Source organism: Manis pentadactyla, chromosome 1 (genome assembly GCF_030020395.1).
Source record: "Manis pentadactyla isolate mManPen7 chromosome 1, mManPen7.hap1, whole genome shotgun sequence".
In the NCBI taxonomy this organism is placed as follows: Eukaryota; Metazoa; Chordata; class Mammalia; order Pholidota; family Manidae; genus Manis; species Manis pentadactyla.
In genome coordinates this window covers 206,870,190-206,895,854 of record NC_080019.1, presented here as the reverse complement: position 1 = coordinate 206,895,854, position 25,665 = coordinate 206,870,190, and the positions used below count along the sequence as shown (strand labels likewise).

At 46.8% G+C, this 25,665-nt stretch overlaps 1 protein-coding gene across 8 annotated transcripts in view; it reads right to left on the bottom strand.

Annotated features, from left to right (window-relative positions):
• The window catches only part of SRGAP3 (SLIT-ROBO Rho GTPase activating protein 3), a 268,677-nt gene that overhangs the window by 44,161 nt on the left and 198,851 nt on the right, over nucleotides 1–25,665 (bottom strand). For 3 of the 8 annotated variants that reach the window (XM_036877778.2, XM_036877784.2, XM_057507027.1), the window contains exons 10-15: nucleotides 24,541–24,625; nucleotides 16,847–16,874; nucleotides 14,275–14,361; nucleotides 7,855–7,885; nucleotides 6,690–6,750; nucleotides 4,894–4,971 (exon numbers count right to left, since the gene is read on the bottom strand). In XM_036877778.2, coding sequence (XP_036733673.2) covers nucleotides 4,894–4,971; nucleotides 6,690–6,750; nucleotides 7,855–7,885; nucleotides 14,275–14,361; nucleotides 16,847–16,874; nucleotides 24,541–24,625 — 370 coding nt within the window. Of the gene's footprint in view, nucleotides 1–4,893; nucleotides 4,972–6,689; nucleotides 6,751–7,854; nucleotides 7,886–11,764; nucleotides 11,868–14,274; nucleotides 14,362–16,846; nucleotides 16,875–18,374; nucleotides 18,626–24,540; nucleotides 24,626–25,665 lie in introns of those variants that run through there. The other 5 variants (XM_036877782.2, XM_057507030.1, XM_036877783.2 and 2 more) reach the window with 4 other exon arrangements.

Sequence of the window (25,665 nt, the reverse complement as noted above, 5' to 3'; positions counted from 1 at the left end):
CAGGGTTGTACCCAGGGCAGAGTGTGAACACATAGTCTGTGCTTGGAGGCTCTAAGGGAGTTGCTGCCAGACGGGGGACCAGGCAGGAAGCTGGTGGGCATTCTCCCACACAGGGGTAGTTCCCTGTGGCCACAAGTCCTTCTGAGCTGGTCCTGAGGCTCCTCAACATGACAACCCCTGCCAGCATCTTCTGGTCACACCCCTCTTCCTGGGGCAAGAGGCAGATCTTGGAAGGGTCAGGTCCAGAGTTCAGAATGTGACACCCCACATGCCATGCCTTCCACCCCAAATCCAAACCCAATGTTCATTCATCTGCACAGGGTGAAACAGCTATGGGCTCCCTCTCCAGTCCCCCACACAGAAAGGGAATGCACCAGCAGCTCTCTCATCTTTGTGTACCACGAGGACAGGGGATTGGCTTAAGGGGAAAAAGAGTTTCCCTAGCAAAACTGGCCTGGGAGACAAGAGCAAACCACAGCTCTCTCCATGGCATGCCTGCTGCTTCTGCCCTTTCTTGTGATGTTTCCCCTTCATTTTGTCAGAAAAATTACTGGAAGATCCCAAAAGTTTAGCAGTGAATTTAAGATTTGTTGGCAGCAAATTATCATCACTATCATCATCATCATCACCATCCAAACTGAAACCCTGACTCATATTGGAAGGAAAAGAAAGTAGGTTTAGGAATAATCAGCCAAGAATGGCTTTCCAATATGCTGTAATTTTTCAGACACTTAAGGAAAAGAGATCTGTGCTTCTTTCAACAGCCTTATACAAGGAATGCAAGCAAGAACTCCGCCCTGGGGAGAGAAAGAAGGGAGCCAAGGAAGAAAAAGACGCAAATCTCTTTGAACAAGCAGCAAAGGACAGGCACCCTGCAGGCATTAGGGGATTTGAATCTTAGCAAGTAAAAGGAAGAAAGGAAAAACACACAATGTGCTGGTTTGGAGAGAAAATTCAGTCACAAGTGAGAGCGAGTGGGACGTGAGGAGTGGGTGGGAGGAGAACACTGCGCTGTGCCCAGGCTCCGGCCACCTGGATCCCAGGGGGATGTAGAGAAACACAGCAAGGGAGCCAGGAAGAGGGAAGCAATGAGTTTCAGGAGAGGCGGGAGGAGGTGACCCTGGGTGTCCGTTGGGTAAGAAGACAAACCCACGGCAGGCGGCTGAATGTCAAGAAACAGAAAAGATTAAGTCAGAAATCTGGATCCTAGCCAGTCCAGAGAAGCCAGGGATAGACTTCTCAAAAAGAAACATACCCCAACTATTCTCCTAGAATAAGCCACGCTTCACTGAAGGCTCAGGTGGAGCAGAGGGACAAGGCCGGTGAGAGAATGAGATTTGTTTCAGAATGATGGAAAGAGAAGAGGAGCCAACCACATACGGGATGCAAAGAAAAAGCAGGAAATATCTTTTGCAGCTGAGATTTGGGTCAGGTGATCTTTGCTCAGCAGGGCTCTACCTGAGATAGTCCAAAACTTGTTAGGAGCAGAGAATTCTTTTAAATTGTACAACACCCCTGCAAGGCTCCTAAGCAAGTGACAGCAGGCACTGACTTTAGAAGATCACATTCAAAAAGGAAAGCAAGCAGTGCTGTTGGGGTGAAGACAGAGCTTGGCTGCCACTGCAATGAAGTTACTTACAAAAAGGGGAAGCAGGAAAATTCAAGGTGGCAGGGGTGGGGGGTTGGCCACCAGGCTGGAGGCACTGTGTACCAAGTTTACCCATGAGATTCAAGGAATTCTGTTTAATGAGATGAACCCAGGAGGATGGAACAAGCAAAGGTTCCAGACCATGGCTCCATTTATTTACAATGAATTCAGGGCAGCAGGGGTGATAAGGAACTGGGGAAATGAAGAAACAAGACACTGGATTGGCTATCCAGTGTGGTCATGAGAGGCTCAGGAAAATGATGAATGCTTGAACATACGCATGAGCAATTTTTTTCCGGACACATCTCCTCAGGCAAGGGAAACAAAATAAAAAATCAGTAAGAGGGACTACATCAGACTAAAAGGCTTCTTTACAGCAAAGGACACCATCAGTAGAAGAAAAAGCCAACCCACAGGATGGGAGAACATATTAGTAAATGATTTATCCAATAAGGGGTTAACATCCAAAATACATAAAGAACTTACAAGCCTCAACACCAAAAAAACAAATAACCCAATTAAAAAATGGGCACACAACCTGAACAGACCTTTCTCTGAAGAAGAAATACAGAGGGCCAACAGGCACATGAAAAGATGCTCCACATCACTAATTATCAGCGAAATGTAAGTCAAAATCACAATGAGATTACCTCGCAGCAGTCAGAATGGCCACTATCCAAAAGACAAGAAATAACAAGTGTTGGCAAGGATGTAGAGAAAAGGGAACCACCATGTACTGTTGGTGGGAATATCAACTGGTGCAACCACTGTCGAAAGCAGTAAGGACATTCCTCAGAAAACTAAAAATAGAAATGCCATTCAACCCAGAAATCCCACTTCCAGGAATTTATCCAAGAAAACAAAATCCCTGATTCTAAAAGATATATGCACCTCTGTACTTACTGCCACATTATTTACAATAGCCAAGTTATGGGAGCAACCTAAGTGTCCATCAATAGATGAACAGAGAAAGAAGATGTGGTACATACACATCATGGAATATTATTTAGCTACAAAGAAGATATCCTGTCATTTGCAACAACATGGATGGAGCTAGAGGGTATTATGTTCAGTGAAATAAGCCAGGCAGAGAAAGACAAATACCATATGATTTCACTTATTTGTGAAGTATAAAAACAAAACAAAACAAAATGAACAAAATAGCAGTAGATTCATAGGCACTGAGAAGTGACTAGTGGTTACCATGGGGGAGAGGCTGAGGGGATGGGTGGGTAGGGGGAGGGTCATAATATATATAAATCAGTCACAGGGATGGTGGTACAGAATGGAGAATATAGCCAATGATTCTGTAATATCTTCCTTCCTATGTTGACAAATAGTAACCACACTAGTGGGTGTGAGGATTTAATAATATGGGTAATGTTGAAGACTTGAAACCAATATAAGATTGTATATCAATGACACTTCAATAAATAAAAAAAATAAAATGATGAACAACACTTCCTTCAGGGAGGCTGATGGGCAATAGCTCTTGCTTTGGGGCCTTTGCACATGCTGTTCCCTTGGTCTAGAATGCTCTTTACCTGCTTCGCCTGGCTTTTACACTTTAAGCCTCAGCTTAGGCATTTCCTCCTCCAGGAAGCTCACCCTGTTCCATCCAACCCAGGGCTGACTCCATATTTGCACTGATAATGCAATCTGTTTAGTAAACCAGCTCCCCTACCAGCCATGACTGTCTTTTGTTTGTGTTGTATTTCCAAGCCCTCATCCATTACCAATGCATGCTTTTTGAGTGGATGAATAAATGGACAGATAAAGCATGAGTAGGAGCATGAAGCAGGGGAATTCTGGGGCGGTCTGGTTCTAAGTGCTCAAGAACTTGGAGTATAGTCCCAAACTGAAGTTCCCCTAGACCCTAGAAGGCCACTGAGCCCCACATTCAGCCAAATCCTGGTCTCTACACCCAGTTCCAAGCCAGGCCACAAAGGTCTGTGCTGGGGGGTGGTGACCACCTGGAGCTACCAGAATGCTTTCTCTGCTCCAGAGCTAGACCTCAGGATAGGATTGGGGGACAGGGAGGTGGTGAGTTTGTTTGGGAGGCAGCTCCTCTAGGAGAAGCCTCACGATCAGTAGGGAGTATTCCAGGGCTGGGACCCCAGGGAGAGGCCCACTCAGAGCACGGCCTGCAGGGACAAACCACACACCTCCCAGGCTGTTAGAAGGCTTACATGAAGAATGTGAAGAAACTGCTTTGTAAACTGGGATATGATATGGGGAAACAGGTTGGGATTGGGGTCTACAGACCAAATTTAGAATCAGAACCACTCAGAGAAAAAGCTAGCAAAGCAGAGTTAAGAGGAGTAAGCTATGGAGATGTGATCCTTCCAAAATGCTGTTAAGCTGGAGGGAGAGATGTTGTTTAGGACACCTACAGACTAACTCTTCTTCTTTCCCTGGGATGAGGACACGAAAGTGCTGATGCTGAGCTTGGCTCAACAACCAGGGAGCAGGATGCTTTCAAATAGTTCCTTGAATGAAATTCACAGACTTTCCATTCCACTGTAGTAGTGAGATAAGCACTGGACATAAAAAGGCAGAGATGTAATGAAAATTGAGCTTTTCCAGCCTCAGTGAGTCCTTACTTTGCAAAGACACTGTCACTGGCCATCTGTCCCCAACAAGGACTCTGACGCCAAGGGAGGTTATGCCAAATGAGCCACCTGTTCTGGTGGCCACTTCATTTCTAACAAGATTTTATATCCTTGATGAAAGTGGGAACTAGATAATCTCATAGAGGGTGTAAGGGAGTATCATAGTCTCTTCCTCCCAGTGTATAGCTTTTGCCAAAAATACTGCATAAAAATTAAGAATTAGGATATATTCTAAAAGACACTCAAGTGTTATCTATGTTCTTCTAACTTTTCTAAAACGCAGCAGCCTTTATAGACTCACATATTAATTCCAGAGTGCTCTACAAGGCCCTGGTTCCCAGCAACCACTGTACAGCCCCCCAGAGAAAGGCACACAAGTACGCTGGTAAATGTTTGACAGCTAGCGCTTTGGAGGGGGGTAAAGAAAAATTAAAGATCTTAGTGTTTGCTGATGTCCGCGTTATAAATACTCCTGGCCTGGCTGATTTCAAGCTTCCAAGATGAAGTTGCTGAATGAGAAGCTGAAAAACCATACTGATACAAGCCAGCATCAGCACACTACAGGGTCTAAGACACACATCAACGCTCACCCTGGCTTCCCATGGACACAAGCTTGAGATGGCCTGCACCTACCTCTCTCAAAGGAATTTTTGATGTCGTTGACTTCGACCTGAGATCCTGGCACTCTGAAGATCCCTTGCTGCTGGAGTCCTAAAACAAACAAACAAACAAACAAACAGAAAATGCCATGAGGCCTTGAGCTCGCCAGACCACTGCGAACACGGATGATTCTCCATTGCTTGTCTCTTTCTTCCACCATCCTTTATGAGAAAGAGCCATTCCTAGTGAAGTTCTCCTGACGGAAGCCTAAAAGTAGCCTTTGCAGTGAACTTCAGCTGGCCCAAATACGCAGCCACGTCCTGCTTCATATGTCTGTGATCTCTTGCCACAGGGCTTGAAGGGAAAGGCCACAAGAAGTTTATATCAGTACTGGACCAGCGAATAACTTCCGATTTAACCAGCAGGTCAGCTCAATCAAATACCTGGTTGGTGTACTTTGCCTTCCCAGTTCACCAGCTGCATTGGTACCAAGTGGCTTGGCCTGAGTTTACAAATGCCATTTGAGTTTAACAGCCACAGAGATTTTGAACAAAAATGATCAATACCATCTGCTCAACTATTCCTACCCCCTACACTGACATCTTCTTCATTCAAGAAAAGCTAGAGTCTATAGTGCATGCTGGCCTGGGGTCAAGGAATTTGGGGGAGATTAAATTATTAAAGAAAAACAATCCCTTTTTCATGTGTTTCTACAAGGCATAAGAGGAGACCTCGATACCCAACATAACAGTAGTGACGTAACAGCAACCTATATGACTGAAGGAATTAAAGGGCCTCTCTCATCCTAAATAGGAATTTTAATGAGGAAGACTGTGATCTTAGGATTTAGTTTTTCTGTATAAAACAATTCTCCACATTATGAAAAGTGTTGACCCTTAAAAGGCAGGCTTTAGTCAATGTGTGGTTTATACACAGTATGTGCTCAATAAATGTTTCTTCATTTCTTTCATTACCCAATACTGAATTTCTACCACCCGTGTCTCTTACCCCATTCTCCTGGTTCATTCCTGATCAGTCACACCAGCTTTCCTTCCCATGTCAGGCCTTTATACTTGCCATCCTCTCCACCTAGTCTGCTTGGCTGGTTCCTTCCACTCAAATATCACCCCCTCAGAGAGGTGTCTCCTTACCACCTTAGCCAAAGCAGCCTGGCCCCCTCCAGCCATTCTCTAGCCCCTTTTAGTTAGTTTATTGGCATTATCTCTACATGAAATCATGTTATTTATTTCTCTGCTTGTTTATTTCCTTGCCCTCCTAACTGGTAATGCACACTACCTACGGCCAGTATCTTACCTGTCTTTTTCATGCCTGTACTTCCAATGACTAAAAGAACACCTGCTATGCACTCTGAAGATCTATTTTTGGAGGAATGAATAAATGAATACATGCGAGCACAAGTCAAGTGCTGGGAGTACCATGGTCAGCACATCCCAGACACTCTGTTTCCTCCAGAGCTACTATAGTCTAGCAGCATGAACTGATTGATTGCCAACTACAGTCAGTGCTTAAAGCACAGAGATCTGGAGTTGGATGGCAACAAACTAAAATGGTTCTTCTGTTTGTACCCTCCCTGCTCCTCAGCTTTCTTAGTTCCAGGGTCTCCTCTCACCACCCTCTATCCCCTGACATGAAAGGCTCAGAAGATAACCCTCAGAATGGCAGCTGTTCCTCCAGGCGCCTTCCTTCTCGGAAGCAGACAGCAGTAACAGCAAGTCCTCTGAGATGAATTAGAAATCTCATTTCCTATGAGAACAGCCAAGCACCTGTTCTGCAGAGTGCTGACAAAACTGGCCCAAGATCAAACTTACCATATAAATTGATGTATCGGATGCAGCTCTCGACTACAAGCGGTATAGCTTGTCCTGAGTCCTTAAGAAAAAGAAATCGTGAGTTGTATTGGGCTGGGCAACCACTGCTAGAAAACAGACATTGCAAACACAGATTACAAACTCAAGCCAGAGTATTAGTACCATCAGATTAGTTGAAACAAGCAAGGAACTGCTAATCCTAAAGTCTCCACAAACAATTAGACAGCCTTCAGGTATGTGCAGGAAAAGGCATAGCTATAAATTTAAAGAAATGCTCTGTCTTCTTACTTAGCTGGCAAGGAATTAGGACTCAGGAGGCTTGACAGGCATATCTGGGAAGCAGAGGGAACCCACCCCGGGGACCAGGCTGAGTCTGCTCCTGAAGAGCTCTCTGCTTACCATTCCACTTTGCCCCAACTCAACCCTATTATTCCAGTGCTAAGGGATAAACAGGCAGGATCAAGGCCTCCTCCTAGCTCTGCAGTACCTGATGCCAGAATTAAGAAGAATATACTATGGGAGAAGCAAAGCTGGTCCCACATGTCCTTCTGAGCTCTGAGAAGGGAAGTCCAGTTTTATTCATGACATTGCAACATAAACATCCAGATACTCTTTTTTTCCTTCACAATTAACATGTTACAAATTCTAGAACAGCTAACATCAGCCATTGACCATTGAAAGGCCAACCTTAGTCAAAAAGGCTGAATAAGATGCAATTCCAAACGTGCATCTGGGGTGTGAATGTATTTTCAATTACTTCTTCCTACACTGGCCCATGGCCACAAAGAGCTGGACAAGGGGTAATTTTCTTTTGGATTCCATGATTGGTTGACCTCTATTATTTTGGGTCATTTAAAGAGCATAAAATCCTATTTAAACTATCTTTAAAAGAGGCCAAATTAAATTGCCAGCCTCCTCAGAAGATAAGGAAATAATAAGGCATATGTAATATGCTCTTGTAAAGGGACAGAAAAACCATGAATTTGGATGTTTCGTGGCTCCTCCACACCCCCGTGTGAATTCTTTCCCTGAGTGACTATGGTCAGCGGGAGGATAACAAAATGGGCCCAATGGCAACAGGCAAGGTGGGCCCCGTTCCAGAAGTCAGTACTAAAGACAGCTTCTATCCAGGTGAATGGGGCTAATGGACCTTTCTAGTAAATACCTGGTTCCTGGTTCGAGCATTTCTTCTTCCTCTGATAACAAAAAATAAACAGGCAGCAGAGCAGGAGAAAAAGAAAAGATTATGCAGGAGTAAGATCAGTTAGAGTGAGCAGATCCTTCAGAGTCCGTGAGCGCCGAAATGCAATGGCAGCCAGCAAAGGTCCGGGGAGACTGGCAACCAGCCTGCCGGTGGGGAGGGCCACCCCTGTGCCACAGGGCCTCGGTGGGGCTCTGGCCCTGCCCCTAGCCAGCCTTCGATGTGGCTGCCTTAGATGCCAGGTGGCAGAGGGGCCTCTATCTGTCCTTATCAAAGAGCAGAAACAGTGCATACTGGACCCTTCCCTCATCTCAGGTCCAGCTTCTTCTCAGCACTGGGGCTGTTAATGCATCAACGTGCAAGAACCCACCTAAGACCCCTTAATGTTGCCCTAGCTGCCCAAGAGAAAAAGAGGGACACATATCTTCATGTGGCTACTGTAATGCTGCCCCTGGAAGTCAGCTCAGGAAACATTCTTAATAAAGAGCTAATTCTACTGAGGTCGTGTGCACCAGGTGCCCTCTGGATAGGACCCTACAGGATTCCACCTGATTCCAAATTCCAAACAGCCTCCCGTGCCTTCCTACCAAACACCCTGGGGAGCTTTCCTGGGTCTCCACTTGGCCTTGCTCTCCTTCCTCCCACCTGACCTTCATGCTGGCACTGAGAACACCCGAGGCACCAAAAGCTGAGAAAGGCCGGGGGCAGGAAGGGCCGTGGAGTCAGAACACCTCCACAACTCGGCAGGCAGAACTGGAGCCTTTGCTTACAAGAAAGCCACTGAATTCACCCATTTGCAGGGTGCACTGTCTGTTCTTTCTGTCCCACATGCAGCAGGCCAGGCCCTGGGGGGAGTGCTTATCTCATGCAGGCTCTTTGAGGAGGCCACCTTGAGAAGCACCCTCCAGCAGATGTCATCTGTGCAGTCCCCAGCATCTCAACAACGGGCATGACCACATGTGGGCTAAACCTCCCTGAATCTTAGAACTGAGCAAACAGCCTGGTCAGTGGGGCTGTATGAGCAATCTCCTAGAAGCTAATGGCTAACTAACTAACAATAACTAACACTTCATAGGTTTACTGAGTGCCAGATGGCACTCTAGAAACACGGCATGTATTATTAGCTCATTGGACCCTCATCACACCCTCACAAGGTAGGTAATTATTATTCTCATTTTCTAGAAGCAAGGTGAGACTCTTCCCCCAGCTCTAGAGGGAGACTCCTGAACCTCAAGATTATAATAAAAATTGAGTTTCCCTCTAACTGAGAGGAGAAAGAAAGTCAAGGATTTTGAAAAGGAACAATTCAGGTAAGATCCTAGACATTTACAGAAGTAATTCCAACAACATTCGCCCATCATTTTTAACTCAGGGATGCCTCCTGGTCCCTCTGAACCCTCACGATGAGGGGGGTCAGTGATGGGTTTTATTGAAAAGCCTTTCATAGGTTGGGTATTTCAAAGCTGGGGATTCTTAGTTCACACAGAATTTTCTCCCAGACAGCATGTGAATCATAAAATAAAAAGAATTAAATTCTGTTCACAAAGGTTGAGGGACTGAGTACCTTGTACTGCCCTTCCATCCTCTGAAAGTTAATCCTTGAGAGTGAGACCGTGCCATACGCGAGTCTGTCCACGTACGGCTAGCATGTGGTATAAGTACACTGCAGTTTTAAAGAAATGCAATTATGTTTAGCAAATAGAAACTTTTTTTAGTCAAATGAGTGTTCTTCTTTCAACTAGTCCCCCGAGGAGGCTGTGCACTTATTCCAACAACGTGCCACTGCTAGTGGCTTTTCAGAGCCAGGTGACCAGCCCCACTGTGGTATATGCCTCTTGCGATCCTCTACCTCCATTGGTGTTGCAAAACTTGAGTTTGGGCACACTTTTTATTCCAAAGGCCAGTGTATCTATTCTAATACAAAGCTGGGGCACCACTGACAAAGGCCATGCTATGGGTTCTAGGGAAGACTGACCAACTGCAGCAATGGCTGTGTACTTGGAATGAGAATGTGGCTTCCCAAGGTGACTGCCTCCAACGGACACTCATATGGTTCTGATTTGTTTGGAGGAATAAAGTCAGACTACTTGACAGTCACACATTTTACATAAGAGCTCTCTATTAAAGGACTATTTCATTAAGCAGAACACCTAATTTCCATGTCCTGTAGATAAGAGTCAGCTCCTTCCAAGTGTCCTGACTGATCACCCATGCCCAAAGAGCTGAGCAAATCTGGGGAGGCATCCCTGTCTCTGAGCTTTTGGTCATCTTGTCCCTTCTTCCAGGGCCTCTTCTGTCCTTCTCCTTTCCACTTGATTCCTACCCTTCCTGCAGAGCCCTAAGTCTCCATCCCTACTGCCCATAGCTCTTCTTGCTCTGAGCTCTTACAGAACTTGTTTCCATGGGGATAACCCACCAAGTGCTCATCCTGAATCACCTTGTCCTGTCAGCTTTCCATGTCAAAAACCTCCTGAGTGGCACTAAAAGCTCCTTGAGGGCAGGGAGAAGAGCTAATATACCTTTCAGTCCCCTCCCCACTCTGCAGAATGGATTTTTTTTTTATGGCAAGGGTGAATGAGAAGTCCCGGTGGAGAGAGGAGGGAAGATGAAGAAAGAAGGACTCTTTTGACACAGCCCCACCTTCCCATGACCTTTGGGTGACAAACTGCTCACTGGGGGTTACCTCCAAACAGTACCTCTTTCTTGATGTACCCGGGGGCTCCCCTCCTTTGGAGATCCTCCATGCCTCATGCCTCTCAAGTGTCCTTAAGCAGCCCTTGCTGTTCCCCACCCCAGGGCAGTCCCAACTTGTGCCTGGATGTTCTACCTTCACTTTGCCCGACTGCTCCTTCCCCAGAACTCTGTCACCAGAGGCGGTCCCGGAACCAGGCTGGTCCTGCCTACCCACTCCCACACCTGGAACCAACTCTCCCTGTCTTACAAATGCTGTGCACACCCTGGTTGAGGACAGAGGACAGAGAGCCGGAGCAGGGACAGTCTCTACTACTCCAAAGTCATCAGCAAAGTCCAAGGGCCTTTATTTTTCTCCAGATTGGCCTCTTTTCTGCAGAAAGTATCTTCATTGGATGGAAGTGGGTTCTCAAATAACTGGCAGGGACCTTTCCCTGCTCCTCCTATGCAACATTAAGAATGTATATCCCCTTTCTCAAGGGTCTCCCCCACCAGCTGCCCCTTTCAACCCCATGGTCATCTTAATCTGCCTTGAGCCATCCCTATCTGGGATGGTGTGATCATGTACCCTTTGCATCCAAGAAGCAAGAAAAGAGAAACTCACTGAGCTGAAACACTCCTTTTGAGTTTAAGGTGTGAAGGGCTAACCTGGAATCCTAAAGGAACTACTTTAGCTCTTCTCCCTCCTCCCAAAGCACCTAACAAGCAAAACTAGCAGGAGGGTTTTCTCTCTTACAAACTTTATGTTGCTTCCAACCACTCTCCTTTTGGGGGGATGTGGGTGTGAAGTGAGGTGAGGAGGTTTCCTAACTGCCCCTGGGGCTAGTTAAGACTGAAGTTCCTGAAGCAATAAATCAAGGCTGGCAGGGACCACTGTGCTGGCTTTTCAACCCCACCCAACTTCAGTGGGTTTTGTCACAATCTTATCCCTCCCCAGGGCTGAGAGTAGTGGGCAGGCACTTAGGATCAACTGGTCGGAGACAAAACCAGCTCTGATTAGAAGCCCTCACTGAAGCTAAGAGCAGGCTGCAGTGAGGAAGGAGCTGGCTAGAGGATCTGGCTGAAGGCATGGATTGGAAGCTCTGGTTGGTCAGGGCAGGGTTGTTGGCCCACAGGAGGAGGTGGAGAGAGGCTGCCATTACATTGGGTGCATTCGCGGATTCCGTGGCTCCCCAGCATGTACCTTAATGAACGTTTCCATACAGCCGTTAAATAGTTTATGGCTACACACTGAGAGAGGCCTAGGTCTCCTCATTTTCTGTGGCTTAGGGGGAAGACAGGGGGGCCTAGGGGAAAATGGAACAAAAGAAATCAAGAAAGCAACCAACACAAATATACAACTGGGAAAGATGCTCTTAAAACCCATGACTAGAGAACACAAAATGCAAATGGAAGCCCCTGAACCCCCGGCACATTGGCATCCAATGCTCCATCTGAAGGCCTCTGGATGTTTATGTGGAGCTCAATTTACCCACAGTGTCAGGCAGGAGCAACACTCGTATTAACACAAATGCATTCTAAATCATAGCGGGGGAATAGTACGTGTGCAGGAAACCACTGAAACTCCAGTCAGACGCTGTCATCCTGCAATGCTGACCAGATGGAGGGGGAATCAGAGGAGAGAGATGTAATTTGTAGCCTGAGAAAGCAAGACACTTTCAAAGATGATCGGAAGGGTTAATTTTCATTATTTTGGCTTAAATTCATCACCAAATCTCAACCCCCAATGTACCAGGGCACTGATCCTCCTAAGGCCTTTTGGCATTTCAAATGCACTTGACTATATTTTGTTATTTAAAAGCCAAGCAAGTGTTATTCTCATTTTAGAGCTGAAGAAACTGAAGCCAGAAGGGAGGCAGTTTCTTTGGGGTCCCTGGGTGACCCAGGACAATGATTATATCCTGTTTTTAATCAGACACTCTTTCAATTAAAGTACTTTCAAATCCATTATCACACTTAATATCAACTCAACCCTATATGTATGGCCCCATTTTACAGAAGCAGAAACTGAAATATACACAGGGGAACTGGCCCCAAACACAGGCCTCTTTGGCTCCAAGTCCAAAAATTTTCCCCCCAGTCCAGCCAAGGAGCCTTAGGGAAGTTTTCCCCTTCCAGTCAAGGACTCATCCACCCCATTAACCCCTGCAAGCAGAGGAGCCATGTGGTCAGGTTGAAAGTGTCTTGCTTTACTTTAAGATTTCCATTCCCTGTGTTCCACTCTTGGCCACAGGGAGGGGAGACCATACCACAGTTCACCAGGAACAGTGAAATAGCCACAAACACCAGACCAGTTTCCAGAGTTGTTCACCATGCATATACCCGTGTTGGCTTATTTGCTCATCTCTCGCCACCCAAGTTGGCCTGACTCAATGCTGCCAGCTTTCCAGGGCAAAGGGCTTTCTGAGGTTAGGAGGAGGGCCCCTAACCAAGAGAGGCAGTTCATTTTCAAATGGCTTGGTTCACAATTTGGGGCGCAACAAGTGGGGACCCAGCCTGTACACATAATGTCCTCACATGACAAGCAAAGACCTGGTCCCCCAAGTCTGGAACTGATTTCTGTGAATGGGCAAGAAATCTTTACGGACTATGGAGCCAATTAAGGTGAATGAGATTCATGCTGCCTCTGCTCACAGGCCTTATCGCTTATCGTGCCTGTCTCCTTCAGCAGCCCAGCCATCTAGAGAATGTTAACCAACTTCTCCTAGGTGTTTGGGTATTGAGCAAATGCTGCAAGCTCCAGGACATGCATGGGCAAAGACACAGCTGAATCCAAGTATCATGCCACCCAAACACTGGAACCAAAATAACAGCACAGACCAAAATTTTGAAAAGAAACAACAGGCAAGATTATTTCGAGACCATCCTGGATCTATGTCAATTTGGTTAGCTAAGTCCATGTCATTTCTTTTTCATAAGTTAACTTATTTTTTGAGGATGTGATTATGTAGGGGTGGTATTCTTACAGTCAATTTGCTTTTGCATTTCAAATGTGAAAATAAAGTATCAAAAATGTGACACAAGGCCATAGGTTCTAAGTCTTGGCATTAGGAATAGCTTGAGGCTAGCAATCTTTTGCCGCCTTATTTTCGGTGTTTGGCATTTCTTTTTGTGAACATTCTCAGATCATTTCCTTATCTCACATTGCATGATATCCACAACAACCTTGTGAGGTAGGCAACAATTATTAAACCCACTTTCAACATAAGCCAGGTGAACCCATGAGAGATTAAGGAATTTGCCAAAGGTCACAAAGAGAATATGTCGTTGAGACTGGGAATAGAATTCAGCCCTTCCTATTCAAGAATCTGACGTGAGTGTAAAATTGGGAAGTTGGTTTTATCACAGAACATCCAGCAGTAGCATTAAATTCTCTATTAAAATCCCAGCAAGAGTAGAGACTCTTAATGTAGGTGTCAGACACCCTATATCAAAAAAATCTAGGGTGTCCAGCTGGGGTGGGGGTGTTCCTTAAAAGAAGTCCTAAGGATGTTTTCTTTAAGTTTATAAAATGGAATAAAGGGAAAACAGGATACTGTTCCCATTTCTCCTGCCCAATCCAGAAAGCAAGGGACTGTTCAAATCACACTGGGCCTTATTTATTTGTGTGGTGCTATGTGCACTGGCTGCAGTCTCTGACAAGGAAACGTAGCTATCCCAACTTTGCATGACATCAAATCGATACCGACTTACTGAAGTGCTGGGTGGGGCACAAAGTGGGGAGCGGGGGGGCAGCTCAGCCAAGGAAAGTGGGGCAGCCTAAGCCTTCCATCTCTTCTGCTGCTCAGTTGCAGAGCAAAAAGGAAAGAAAGAAAGAGAGAGAGGCAGGGAAAACAGGAACAGAGAGAGCCACGGAGAGGAAGAAAGAGAAACCAGAGACCAATGTCCCCTTTCTGCCTTTTGACCAAGATAAAATTTAACATACGATGGCAACACAGGAATTGGCTTCAGAATTATTCTGTGACCAAAAGGACAGTGATTAAGATTTTCCCTTGACAACCCAATAGACGTGGGTGTCAATATCTGAAATGGTAGCAATATTGTAGGTCAATGGCAGTCAGGCTCTTATACACTGCTTGGGTGTGCACAAGAAATCTCAAGTGATCTCACTGCTAATCCCAACAGCAGGGACAAGCCAGCCTGGGTTAGGGAAGCCAGTCTATAGCGTGAATAACTGTAATCAAACCTTAGGTTTACATCTGGCTTTGCCATTTACCATACACTTTTCAAGTGCATTGAGGTGTCTGGTCAGCCTAAGTATGGAGTTATGAACTTGACTATTTTAAGGTAAGGTTCTTAAGTGTGAGAAAATACAAAGCATGTTGCAGCCCATGTGCAAAAATTGTCTTTCTTTGCAGGGCCAGCAGCAGCAACTTGGCTGGGGACCTGCTCACGGATCATCTGAAATGACACCAACCTTGGGCAGGATATAGAAACATCTCAGGCAGGGCCTGTAAGATTAATTTTAAAACCACTTCCAAGTTGGCCATTCACTGAACAAGTTAAAAATTATTTTTGGAAGTGAGGGGAAATGTTTCATTTACTAACAAAGTTGCCTTTGACATTGGCCAAGGGCCACAGGGCAGATGGCTGGCTTTGCAGCTTAGCACAGTGTATCTAAATGGGAGGTCTGTAATCCTAGCTTGGATTTCCGAGGCCCGAGGTTGAAGAGGGAGTAGAAGACATCTCAGAAGGCTTTATTTAAGGGAAAAAAAAAAAAAAAACCTTAACTTTTCTCTGAAGTAGACCCTGGGACGTGGTCAAGGTTTTGATTACAGATCTCTCCTACAATCTGCTGGAACCATCTTCTCCCACATGACTTCTAAGAATTAAGGGCAAGTAAGGGACAGCTCAACTTATCCCCTACCCCCACCCCCAATCCCCAGTCTGTTTCACTATTTGTAGACTTTGGTGTAAAGTGTGGCTTCTGTTGTTCTGGGGCTATGATAACATCCTCTTGTGAGAAAAATTAATAAATAAATAAGGATTTTGTTTCTAAGAGGTTCTTAGAAAGTGAGCCTGCACATCTGCTAACCCACGTGCTGGAAGGTCCTCGCCTGGCATTATGAGTCATCCTGGGGTCCCAGACTGCCAAGGCCTAGAGGGACAGCTGCACAGACTAAGCTTCTGAGAGTCTGCAGTCTCCCCCATCCTAGGCCCAGAGAATGGAAAACCCTAGATCTTTCCAAGCCTCTTCCCAGCGAACTGCCTTACAGATGAGCAGGAGAGAGCTGAGGATTCATCCTGCCTCTTGCCAAGTATGACAGCTTTCCAGGATTCTGGGCCACGGGGAAGACTTTGTGGGGAAAAGATGTCATCAGGTCACTTGGCCCAGAATGAGGCAAAAAGCCGCTCTCAACTGCCGCATGATAAAAACATACAGAACTCTGGGCCACTGGCTGAATTCATGACGGGCAGTGGGATAGTTATTGCTGGGAACTCAGAAACGGCCAGGCTCTATGAAACAACCTCAGCAGTGACAGGGCTGTTTACAGGTCTAAACTGTGAAAGTAGAGGGAAAAGCCCAGTTGCTGACTATCAGCTGCCAGGTGCAAAGTGTTCACTGGCTCTGGTGTACTCGGGGAGAAGCAGGAAGGGTAATGTTGAGCAAGCTGGAGAGAAAGCAGAAGGTGCCCATTCGTTACTCTCCCAGCTAGGGACGCCCCCATCAGTCCATCCAAGTGTCCGGGGGGTCCGAAGCCAAGGTGTGGGCAGCAGGGGCGGCTGTGTATATGCACATGCATATGCCCAGATGAGTGTGATACGAGCCACTCCAAAGCATTGGCAAATGGGGACCCCAGGCTGGGTCCCCTGCTTAGACTGAGCAGTTTGCTCAGCAGCCATGTAACAGATGTGGAAATGGGTCAACAGCTGCCCCACAGCCTCTGGCCTCTACTGGTTGCCCTCAGCCACCCTGCAGTATATATTACAGCCCCACCAGATGGATAGAGCCTGGGGAAAATACTGTACTTCCCACAGCAGCTCTGAAAGGCCCCTCCCCGTCACCAGCTGGGAGCAGGTGTGGCTTCATCAGTCTAATGCCAGAACAAGCAGAGCAGCCGAAACAGCACCTACGCTTCCTTCACAGCACAGCCACGCCGTCCATGGGGTTCCTGGTGAAGAGCTACCCTGCCCTGACAATACCCTCGCTTCCCTGGGCACTCAGCAGGCTCTGTCCTCCCACTTCCAACCTCCCCTGCTCCTCCCACCTCACCCCACTCCCCACCTCAGGCAGTAGGAGAAAGAACAGATCCCCAGCTCTTACCTGGTTGTGCCACATTCTGCTCTCTCCCCTGCAAAGGAAAGAGTACACTGGTGTTTGTTTCTTTGTTCAACCAGAGAACATTCATCTTTTCAAAAAATAAGAAACAACTGAATTTAATTATTTGTTAAATGGGAATTTTAATTAGGCCTAAGGTATGGTCTGTTGGAAAGAACTGAGTCTTATTAAATCCCCAGTGCCTCAAATGTGTTGGGCTCCGTTCATTTCATTCTTTATTGTCACATACATTTTTTCAGTGATTCTCAAACTACAGCTGACCAGTTGCATCAGAATCTTCTGGGTTCCTGTTAAAAATGCAGATGTCTTGGCTCTCTCATGGGCCCCTTGAATGAGAATATCTGAGCTAAGAACCGGGAATCTGCAATTTTAACCAGCACCCCAAGCAATCCCTTCTATGCACATCAAAGCTCTAGAACTCATGTACTACTTTATACCAACAAATTTACCGAGTCCCTGTCCTATGCTGGCCTGAAGGGTACCAGCCCTAAGACCTTTCTGTTGTTCCTAAAGCCTGCTACCTACCCCACCCCTACCCCTCCTGCCTTCATTCTCAGCTGAAGACCTTCTCACTTCATTTGCTGGAAATGAAGTGAGCCAGTCTCAGCATGCCTCCATGAGACCACCCACCTACCCATGCCTGCCCACTACCCCGTCTCCTGGTACTCCCGAGGCAGAGTCCCGCTCCTGACCAAGCCCAACCCTGGCCCTTGCGCTCTGGGCCCTATCTCCTCTGCCCTTCTCGGGCTTGGTTTTTGCAAGCACTTCCCTCTCTCCTCTCTTCTGGACTGCATCCATCAGCATATAAACATGCTCCGGGCACATATAACTTAGCTTTTTAAATATCCCCCGTGCCCCCTTTCTCCCTCTAACTACATCCGCATTCTTCAGCTCCCCTGCCTGAAGGAGCTGCTTAGAGGTGCAGTCAGCTCCCCACCACACATGGCCTCTGTGCTCACCGCTGCACAGAGACCGCTCTGTATGGCAGAACTCAGTCAGCATCTGCTCTTACCTGACTTCTCAGCACCAACCACTCAGCTCCTGGCTCCCTTTTTTTTTGGTAAAGCTTTCTCATGATTTTCATGACTCCACACTTTCAGGCTGCCCCCTTCCTGCCCTAGGGGCTGTTCCTCCTTTTCTCTTGCAGTCTCCTCCTCATCTGCCCAACAGCGAACTTATAAAAGCCTGGAGGTCCCCAGGATGCATCCTGGAACTCCTCTTCTCTTTCCACGCTCCCTCTCTGGCTGGTCTCAGAGGCTTACATCTTATCTGGACTCCCTCATCTTATTTCCACATCTTCCATTTCTCCGGAATCCGGACTCCTATCCACTGCCTTCTTTTTCATATTTTACAGCTTTATTGAGGTACAATTTATAAATCATACAACTCACCCACTTGAAATACACAGCCCAATGATCTTCAGCAAATATGCAAAGTTGTGCAACTGTTGCCACAATTCAATTTCCATCACATGAAAAAAGATCCCTTGTGCCAATTTACAGTCACTCCCTCTTCCCACCTCCAGCCCATGGCAAGCACTAATAAACTTTCTGTCTCTACATATTTGTTTATTCTGGACATTTAATAAAAATGGAATCACGCAATATGTGTGGTCCTTTACATTTGGCTTCTTTCCCCTAGCATAGTGCTTTTGAGGTTCATCCATATGGCATGATTCAGTACTTTGATCCTTTTATGGTGCAGTAGAGAACATCTAGGCCAGTGCTGTCAACCGTGTATAATGCAAGCCACAATTTCTAGTTGCTACATTACAAAAAGTAAACAGAAACAGGTGAGGTTAATTTTAACAATATATTGTATCAGCCTAATACATCAAAAATATTATTTCAATATGTATCAAAATAAGAATTAAGAAGACAGATTGGTATTTTTGCGGGGGAGGGTACTAACTCTTTGAAATCTGTTGTTCATTTTACACATCTCCGTTCAGACTAGCCATGTGTCACGGGTTCAGTGGCCACATGTGGTTGTGGCTACCGCACTGAGCAGCACAGCTCTAGACTCTAGAATCCCACCCAGCATTCACATGGAGGAACTCTTTAAAGAAAGAACCAAGAAGTTATTTTCTCTACAGAAAACAATGCTGAATGGGGTTGGGGAGCAAAATGAGGGGAGGGAGAGAGTAACAGAGGTCCAAAAAAAGAACCTGGAGCAAATCAACACACAGTTCCTTAATTTCTGACCAAAGCCACAAGCAGCTACAAGAGTGCCTGCAATTGGCTGAACTGCAGCCAAAAACCAAAGCAGGGAGGGAGAAAAGTTAAGTAAAACAAATTTGTTCTATTTAATTTGATTGTGTGTCTGGGGTCTGGGGCAAATTCTTACCAGGTACCGTGTAAGTTAAATGTTCATGTAGACCCAAGACCCTGCGTTGAAGCTGATGGCGATCCAGGAAAGGGGTCAACCAATGGCCTGTACTGACTATAACATACATCGTTTCCCTCAGGGCCATGGTCAGCTGTGTAACTCTGATTACAAAGGAGACGGAGGAGGGGGTTTCCTGCCCCACCTCCTCGTACTTCCAAAACTTCCCACTCCTCTAAGTGTTCACTATGGCCCAGGCACATTGTCCTCCTTTCAATTCTGACTTGCCATAGTCCTTCCCGCCCTCTCCATGCTGTTCCCTCTGCCCCAGTACTCTTTCCCCACCCTTTCATGTAGCTGATGCTTTCTCCTCCTTCAGTCTCAGCTTAAACCTCCTCTCCCCTCGCAGGCCTCCCTGATCACCCATCCTAAAGCAGGTCCTCCCATCCCTCCCTTGACATGAATAACTGTTCTCTCTCTGAGCTCCAATTTTCCATTCATAGCACTTATGACAGTTATAATTCTTTACTTAATAGTTCGCTTACTGTTGGAGGTCTCTCTTCCTCAAGAGGCAGGAACCTTGTCCGTCCTGTGTACTCTGTACCCCCAGTCCTGGCTGAGCATAACGCCTTGCTTTGGATACACGGATGGACAGGTGAACGGAAAAATAGGGACAGGCGGAGAAGAAGCAGGGAGGTAGGAATCAAAGGGCTTAGGTCCTGGAGTGGAATGTCAGAACCCACTCAAGACAGACTTTCCTCTGGCAAGGAATCTAATATATTCCCCGTTAGATTCAGACTCACATTCCAGCTTTCAAGAACCCATCACCAACATCTTTTGGAATGTGGTGCCTCAACTTCTGACAAAAATCAGACATCAGAAGTGCTCTGCCTTTTACCCTCTGAGACCTGCTGAGAGTTTTAAAAAATATTTTACAGTTGGTGGCTCAGTTGTTTTCTAGAAGGTCAGACTGTCTGGTCCTGGCAGACATTTGCTCTGTGATGGGCTATTAAATCTTGGCCTGGAAAGGTTATGTCCCACCCCTTTTATAGACAATGCACTATTCATCCTTGAGAGGCTAGAGTAAATTGAAAAATCACCTGTATCTTGGGTGTAAACACTGGAGCTTACAGACTACCCAGAGCAATAAAAAGGTCAGAGATCTAAGACTCAGAGATGATAATAAACTAAGAATCCTCTGGCTAATAAGACAACATAGCAACCACCAAAGGCATATAAGGCTGTGTATTCTTGTCCCCAGGATGTGGTGGTGACATCTGTTAACAAGGAGGGCCCATATGTGGGACACTGAAGCTTTTTGAACTTGTGCGTCTGGGGTCAATTGTGTTAAAAAATTTGCTTCTACATAAGACCTTGAGTTTCCTTGAGCAAAGCTGTCAAAAGAGTACTTGAGAGAAACTGAGGCACTGGACATGATATATCAATTCATTAAAAAAAAAAAAAGACCTTGTAGCAGACTCAGGGACTCCAAGAATGAACTAGTGGTTACCAAAGGGGAGGGGTGTGGGAGGGCGGGTGGGGAGGGAGGGAGAAGGGGACTGAGGGGTATTATGTTTAGTACACATGGTGGGGGGGATCACGGGGAGAACAGTGTAGCACAGAGAAGGCACACAGTGGATCTGTGGCATCTTGCTGCTCTCATGGACAGTGACTGCATTGGGGTATGGGTGGGGACTTGATAATATGGGTAAATGTAGTAACCACATTATTTTTTCATGTGAAACCTTCATAAGAGTATATATCAATCATACCTTAATAAAAAATTTAAAAAATAAAAAAGGCCTTGTATCTATCTTTTCAAAATATTCTTCCTAGCCCCATACTTCTCACCTGCTTTCAAAATTGCCAGATTGTCCTTCCCAATACAAAATAGCCCTCAGATGACATAAAAAGGACATTGATGCAGGTGACCCTGCCCTAGCCCACTCTTGGAGCTTTCTACTGAACGGGAGAGTCAACATGAGCAGGTGGAGGTGAACCATCCATCGACACTCCGAAGGATGAATCAGCCAAGATTTTGTGCTCTCTTGTCAGACTGCTCAATTTTTTCATGCCCCCGCTTTGTCCAACAGGCAGGAACTTTACTAATGTCAGTTAGTGTACATTCTCCACTTTCATACCCTAAGGGATGGGTATTGCCTTAGGAATTCTTTCCACATACCCCTTTATCTGGCAATGGCTATACAAAAATGACTGAAGGTTTTGTCTCAGCATCAGTGTTTTCAGCAATTCAGTAATTTATTAGTTTTGGTTAATAATAACATATCCACATTTATTAATTGCAACAAATATACTACATTCATAACAGAGGAAGATGCTAATAATAGGGGAAATTGGATGTGGAGTGCCTGGGAACTCTGTACTATCTTTTGAAACTTTTCTGTAAATCTACAACTATTTTAAAACAAAAGTTTTATTAGAAAAAAAAAACACCCCAGAATTGGCCAGTCTAACAAGACCCATCCTAGTTATCAAAGGAAGCACAGTGGGCTTCCCCACTAATGGCTTAGCAGGAAGTGATGCTACGGAGATTCCCCTGGATGGCTCTGACTTAGCTGCCCTTACACTTCCGAAGCAGTATTTTCCTGCAGTGTTTTGTTGCACTTCATCTCAAGGCCCAGGAGGGCTGGTGAGCCATATCTCAGAGCAAGCATAGCTGACAGCTCAATAACCTTGGAATACCACCTGGATCAGGAGTCACGCCAACCAAAACGAATTATCATTTCATTAACGCCATTCAGGCAAAGGGTGGTGATGAAAGGGTGCATGTGATCTCACTCACGGGGGAGCTGGAGAGAAGTACTTTCTCATCTAGGATCTTATATTTTAAAATAACATCTAGTTTTCTAAATCCAGGGCATCTGATTTTGAAAATACACCAGTCCACACAGCTCGTGAAAAAGAGTCCCCATGCTCCAGGAATGCAACCACAGAAGCACCCTCCCGCCCTGTCACATGGCTGCCCGGGCTCCCCCCGGGACTTGGTGTCTCCCCCTCCAGTCTCGCTGCTTTGGTCCCCTCTTTGTTACCCACACTCCTCCACGGCCCCACTCGGGGCCCAAGACTGCAGCGTCAGGATGGGCAGAAGGTGGACAGTGTGGGGAGGCGGATGTGAAGAAAAGGCTTCTTCCTCACCCTTACCCCACAACCGATGAGTCTGGATAAATGTGCACATTCATGCACAGCCACCACCCAGATCATGATATAGAACATTTCCATCACCCACAAAAACTCCCTGCGAGAACACACCAGACTAATCTGTGGTGATACAAATCAGACCAGTGGTTGCTTGGGGTGGAGGACAGTCAGGGGGGATTAGCTGCAAAGGGGTACAAGGAAACTCTGGGGGTGATGGAATAGTCTATGCCTTGATCTTGATGTATATGTTTGTCAAAACTGATTTCTACACATAAAATGGGTGCGTGCATCTTATTATATTTAAGTTACATGTCAATCAAGTCGATTGAAAAAATTCCACTGATACTAGTTTTAAAGCCCTGGTTACTCCTCCAAACCCTAGTTATTCATCTTCCTTGAAGCCTTTTGAGCTCCTCTGTGCCCTGATGACCCCTTCCCCACCTGACTCACAGCCCTCAGAGTCCGTCCTGTTCACCTGGTAATTCATCAACTATTTCTGTGTGACTTAATATTATCACTATTTAATTTTTCATGGATTCATGAGTTGTCTCCCAGCTAGACCAAAAGAGTCTTGGGGCTGGGAAATGGTTTAAATGATCAACATTCCCTCTAAAGCATGGGGCTCACAAATGCCACACATCTACAGATTCCCACAGCCCACCTGATAGGTGCTGGGTGGACAGTGTTAGGACGGACTCGTGTGGCCAGAGCACAGCCACCAGAAGGCGCACACACATGGGAAACAGAGTGGTCCAGTGAGGGGCAAGGACGTGTCATGGGCGGCAAGCATCCCACGGCCAGCACCCAGCACAGCGCTCGCCTGTCCCTCCCCTCCTTCCCTGAAGAACTCCTGGGTGATTGCTAGCCTGCTTCAAGCTGTCATCTTGGGATCTACTGGCATTGTCACCTAAGTAATGCCCTTCATGGCTCGTGTGTGCGTCCTTTAAGTCCCTGGTTTCTTTCCTTTTGGTAGAGCATGCCTGTCAGCCAGCTGCCCTCTCTAAACAGAATATAACAATACATTGGATGTGGGGCTGAGGGTGCTCCAAACAGGGCCCCAGCAGCTTCAGAAAGCCCAGTTCAGCTCCTCCCCCCGTAGCTGAGCCTCACACCAGGTTTCAGGGGCACCAGGACTTGCCAAACCATCCCCGACCTTGTGGCCTGGTTCATGTCCTGCTGACATTTCCGTTCAACATTCATTCAGTGGCTCTTGAGTGCCTGCTATGAGCCAGGTATGGTCTGGGCATTGGAGATAAAGTGGTGGACAAAATAAGAAAGGGAGTCTCTACTCTGACTGAAGGCATGATACTGGGCGGGCGGCGGGGAGGCATGACCAAGACCATAGGCAAGTGAACAAATAAAAACAGGATGATTTTATGTGGCCATGAGCGAGATGAAGAAAATCAAACAGAGAGCACTGGGACTGAGGTGGGTGATTCCTTGAGGTTGGGTGGCAAGGAGAGTCTCACTGAGGAAGTGACATCTGTGCGGGCAGCTGAAGGATAAGGAGCCATCCATACAGAGATCTGGGGTGAGGGCATTCCAGGTGGAGGGAACAGCATATGCAAAGGCCCTGGGGCAGGAGTAAACTCAATGGGTTTTGAAGGGCAGAAAGGAGCTTACTGTGGCTGGAGCACAGTAAGGAAGTGGAGAATAGTAGATAAGGTCATGGAAGCAGGTGGAGGTCAAGTGAGATAAGGCCTCATGTGTCATGAGAACAGTTATGGTATCATTCCAGCTGGTGTTGGAAGCCTCGGGGTAGTTTTAAGCCTAGTTTCCTCATGGACCAACTCTGCATACGTATTTTTCTTCTCAAGATCTATACTCCTAGCCAGGTACTCCAACAGTATTCCTGGCAAATAATATTTGCTGAAAAGTGTCCGTGAGGACATCTGTGTCCCTGGGTCCCACCCCCTACCTATGGGGGACACCTCTATCACTTTGCCTTGGACCCTCCCCCAGAACCTGAACCAAGACTTATGGCTGCCCCATGTTTTCTGCAGCTAGAGTAGACCCCTGGCAGCATCTGTTCCTGGGCTATTTTCCCCGCCCTGCCCAATCCTGCTAGGTTGTTCCAGTACCAGGCTTCATTCCACCAAGCGACCCATGTCTCAAACTGAACCAGGCCGAGAGGCCACAACAAAACCCAGTGGGGAAGGCAGCCCCTCCTCGGAGGCCTCCACCACCTGACTCACCTTCGCCCAGGGTCTGCTTGAGTAAGTCATGCTTGGCCTGCAGCTTAGTGATGAGGTTACTGCCGTTCACATATTCTTTAAATTTCTGTAAGACACAAGGCAAAGAGACATTGCAGACTGCAGGGCCAGGTCACATCAGCTGTGCCTCTGGAACAGACCTCCAGGGTGGGGAGGTCAGGACCTGGAGTGGGGAAAAGAGGGGCCTCTGCTCCTTTGCTCCTCCTCGTCAGACCCCCAGCTCTGCCCAGCACGGCTGTCCAGTCCCATGAGGGCTCTGGCACATCACAAGTCAGTTTTGGGAACACAAAGCAGGCTCGGGGGGATGGGAGCAGAGGAAGGCACTCTTGTCAGGTGAGGGCTGCAGCGGCCCAGACAGAGGGCTTCCTTAGTCTTCAAAGCTCCGCAGTGGTTCTGGGACAAGGGCAATAAAAATGGGAACCATCCCAGGGGCGCGCAGCCAAGGCAGCAGTGCTCTATCCCATCTGTCACGGAGGAGCCTCGGAACCAGTCTTTCTTTCCTTTGGCCCCACACTGAGGGAGGACGGGCTCTGCAGGCCCCTACAGACCTATTAGTGTTAAAATAACCCAAACTGCAATGGGGGGATGTGACTTTCTTCTTTTTACACATGACATGCATGAGGCTGGCACAGAGAAGTGCTTTGCCCAAGGTCCCTGGCAGCCTCCAGTCTTGGGGCCTCACCACACACAGTGTGCTCTGCTGCAGTGCTGAGGGACGGGAGCACCCAGAAGAGAAACACATCCACCCGCCCCCAGATCCAGCCAGGTCTCAGCCATGGTTCTACATAGGTACCAGCTTGCCTGGGCCCTCCACCTGATGCCCACTCACATCACCCAAACAGCCCGGAGCCCCCTCTGTTGGGGTGCGCCTTTGCTGGACCATGAGCCGCTGTGGTGGGGTCGACACCCAATTTGTTTCTGAACCTCCAGTGGCTTCAGCTGGGCCCGGGATATGGTCAGGGCTAAGAACTTTAGCTGAATCCCTGACCTTGTAGGGCTAACAATGCAGAGTATGGAGACAGAAAATAAACTAACAAAAAAAGTAAGTAAAAAACACAATTGGTCAGGAGGTGGGGAATGCTACGGATGAAAACAAGGCAGGAATGG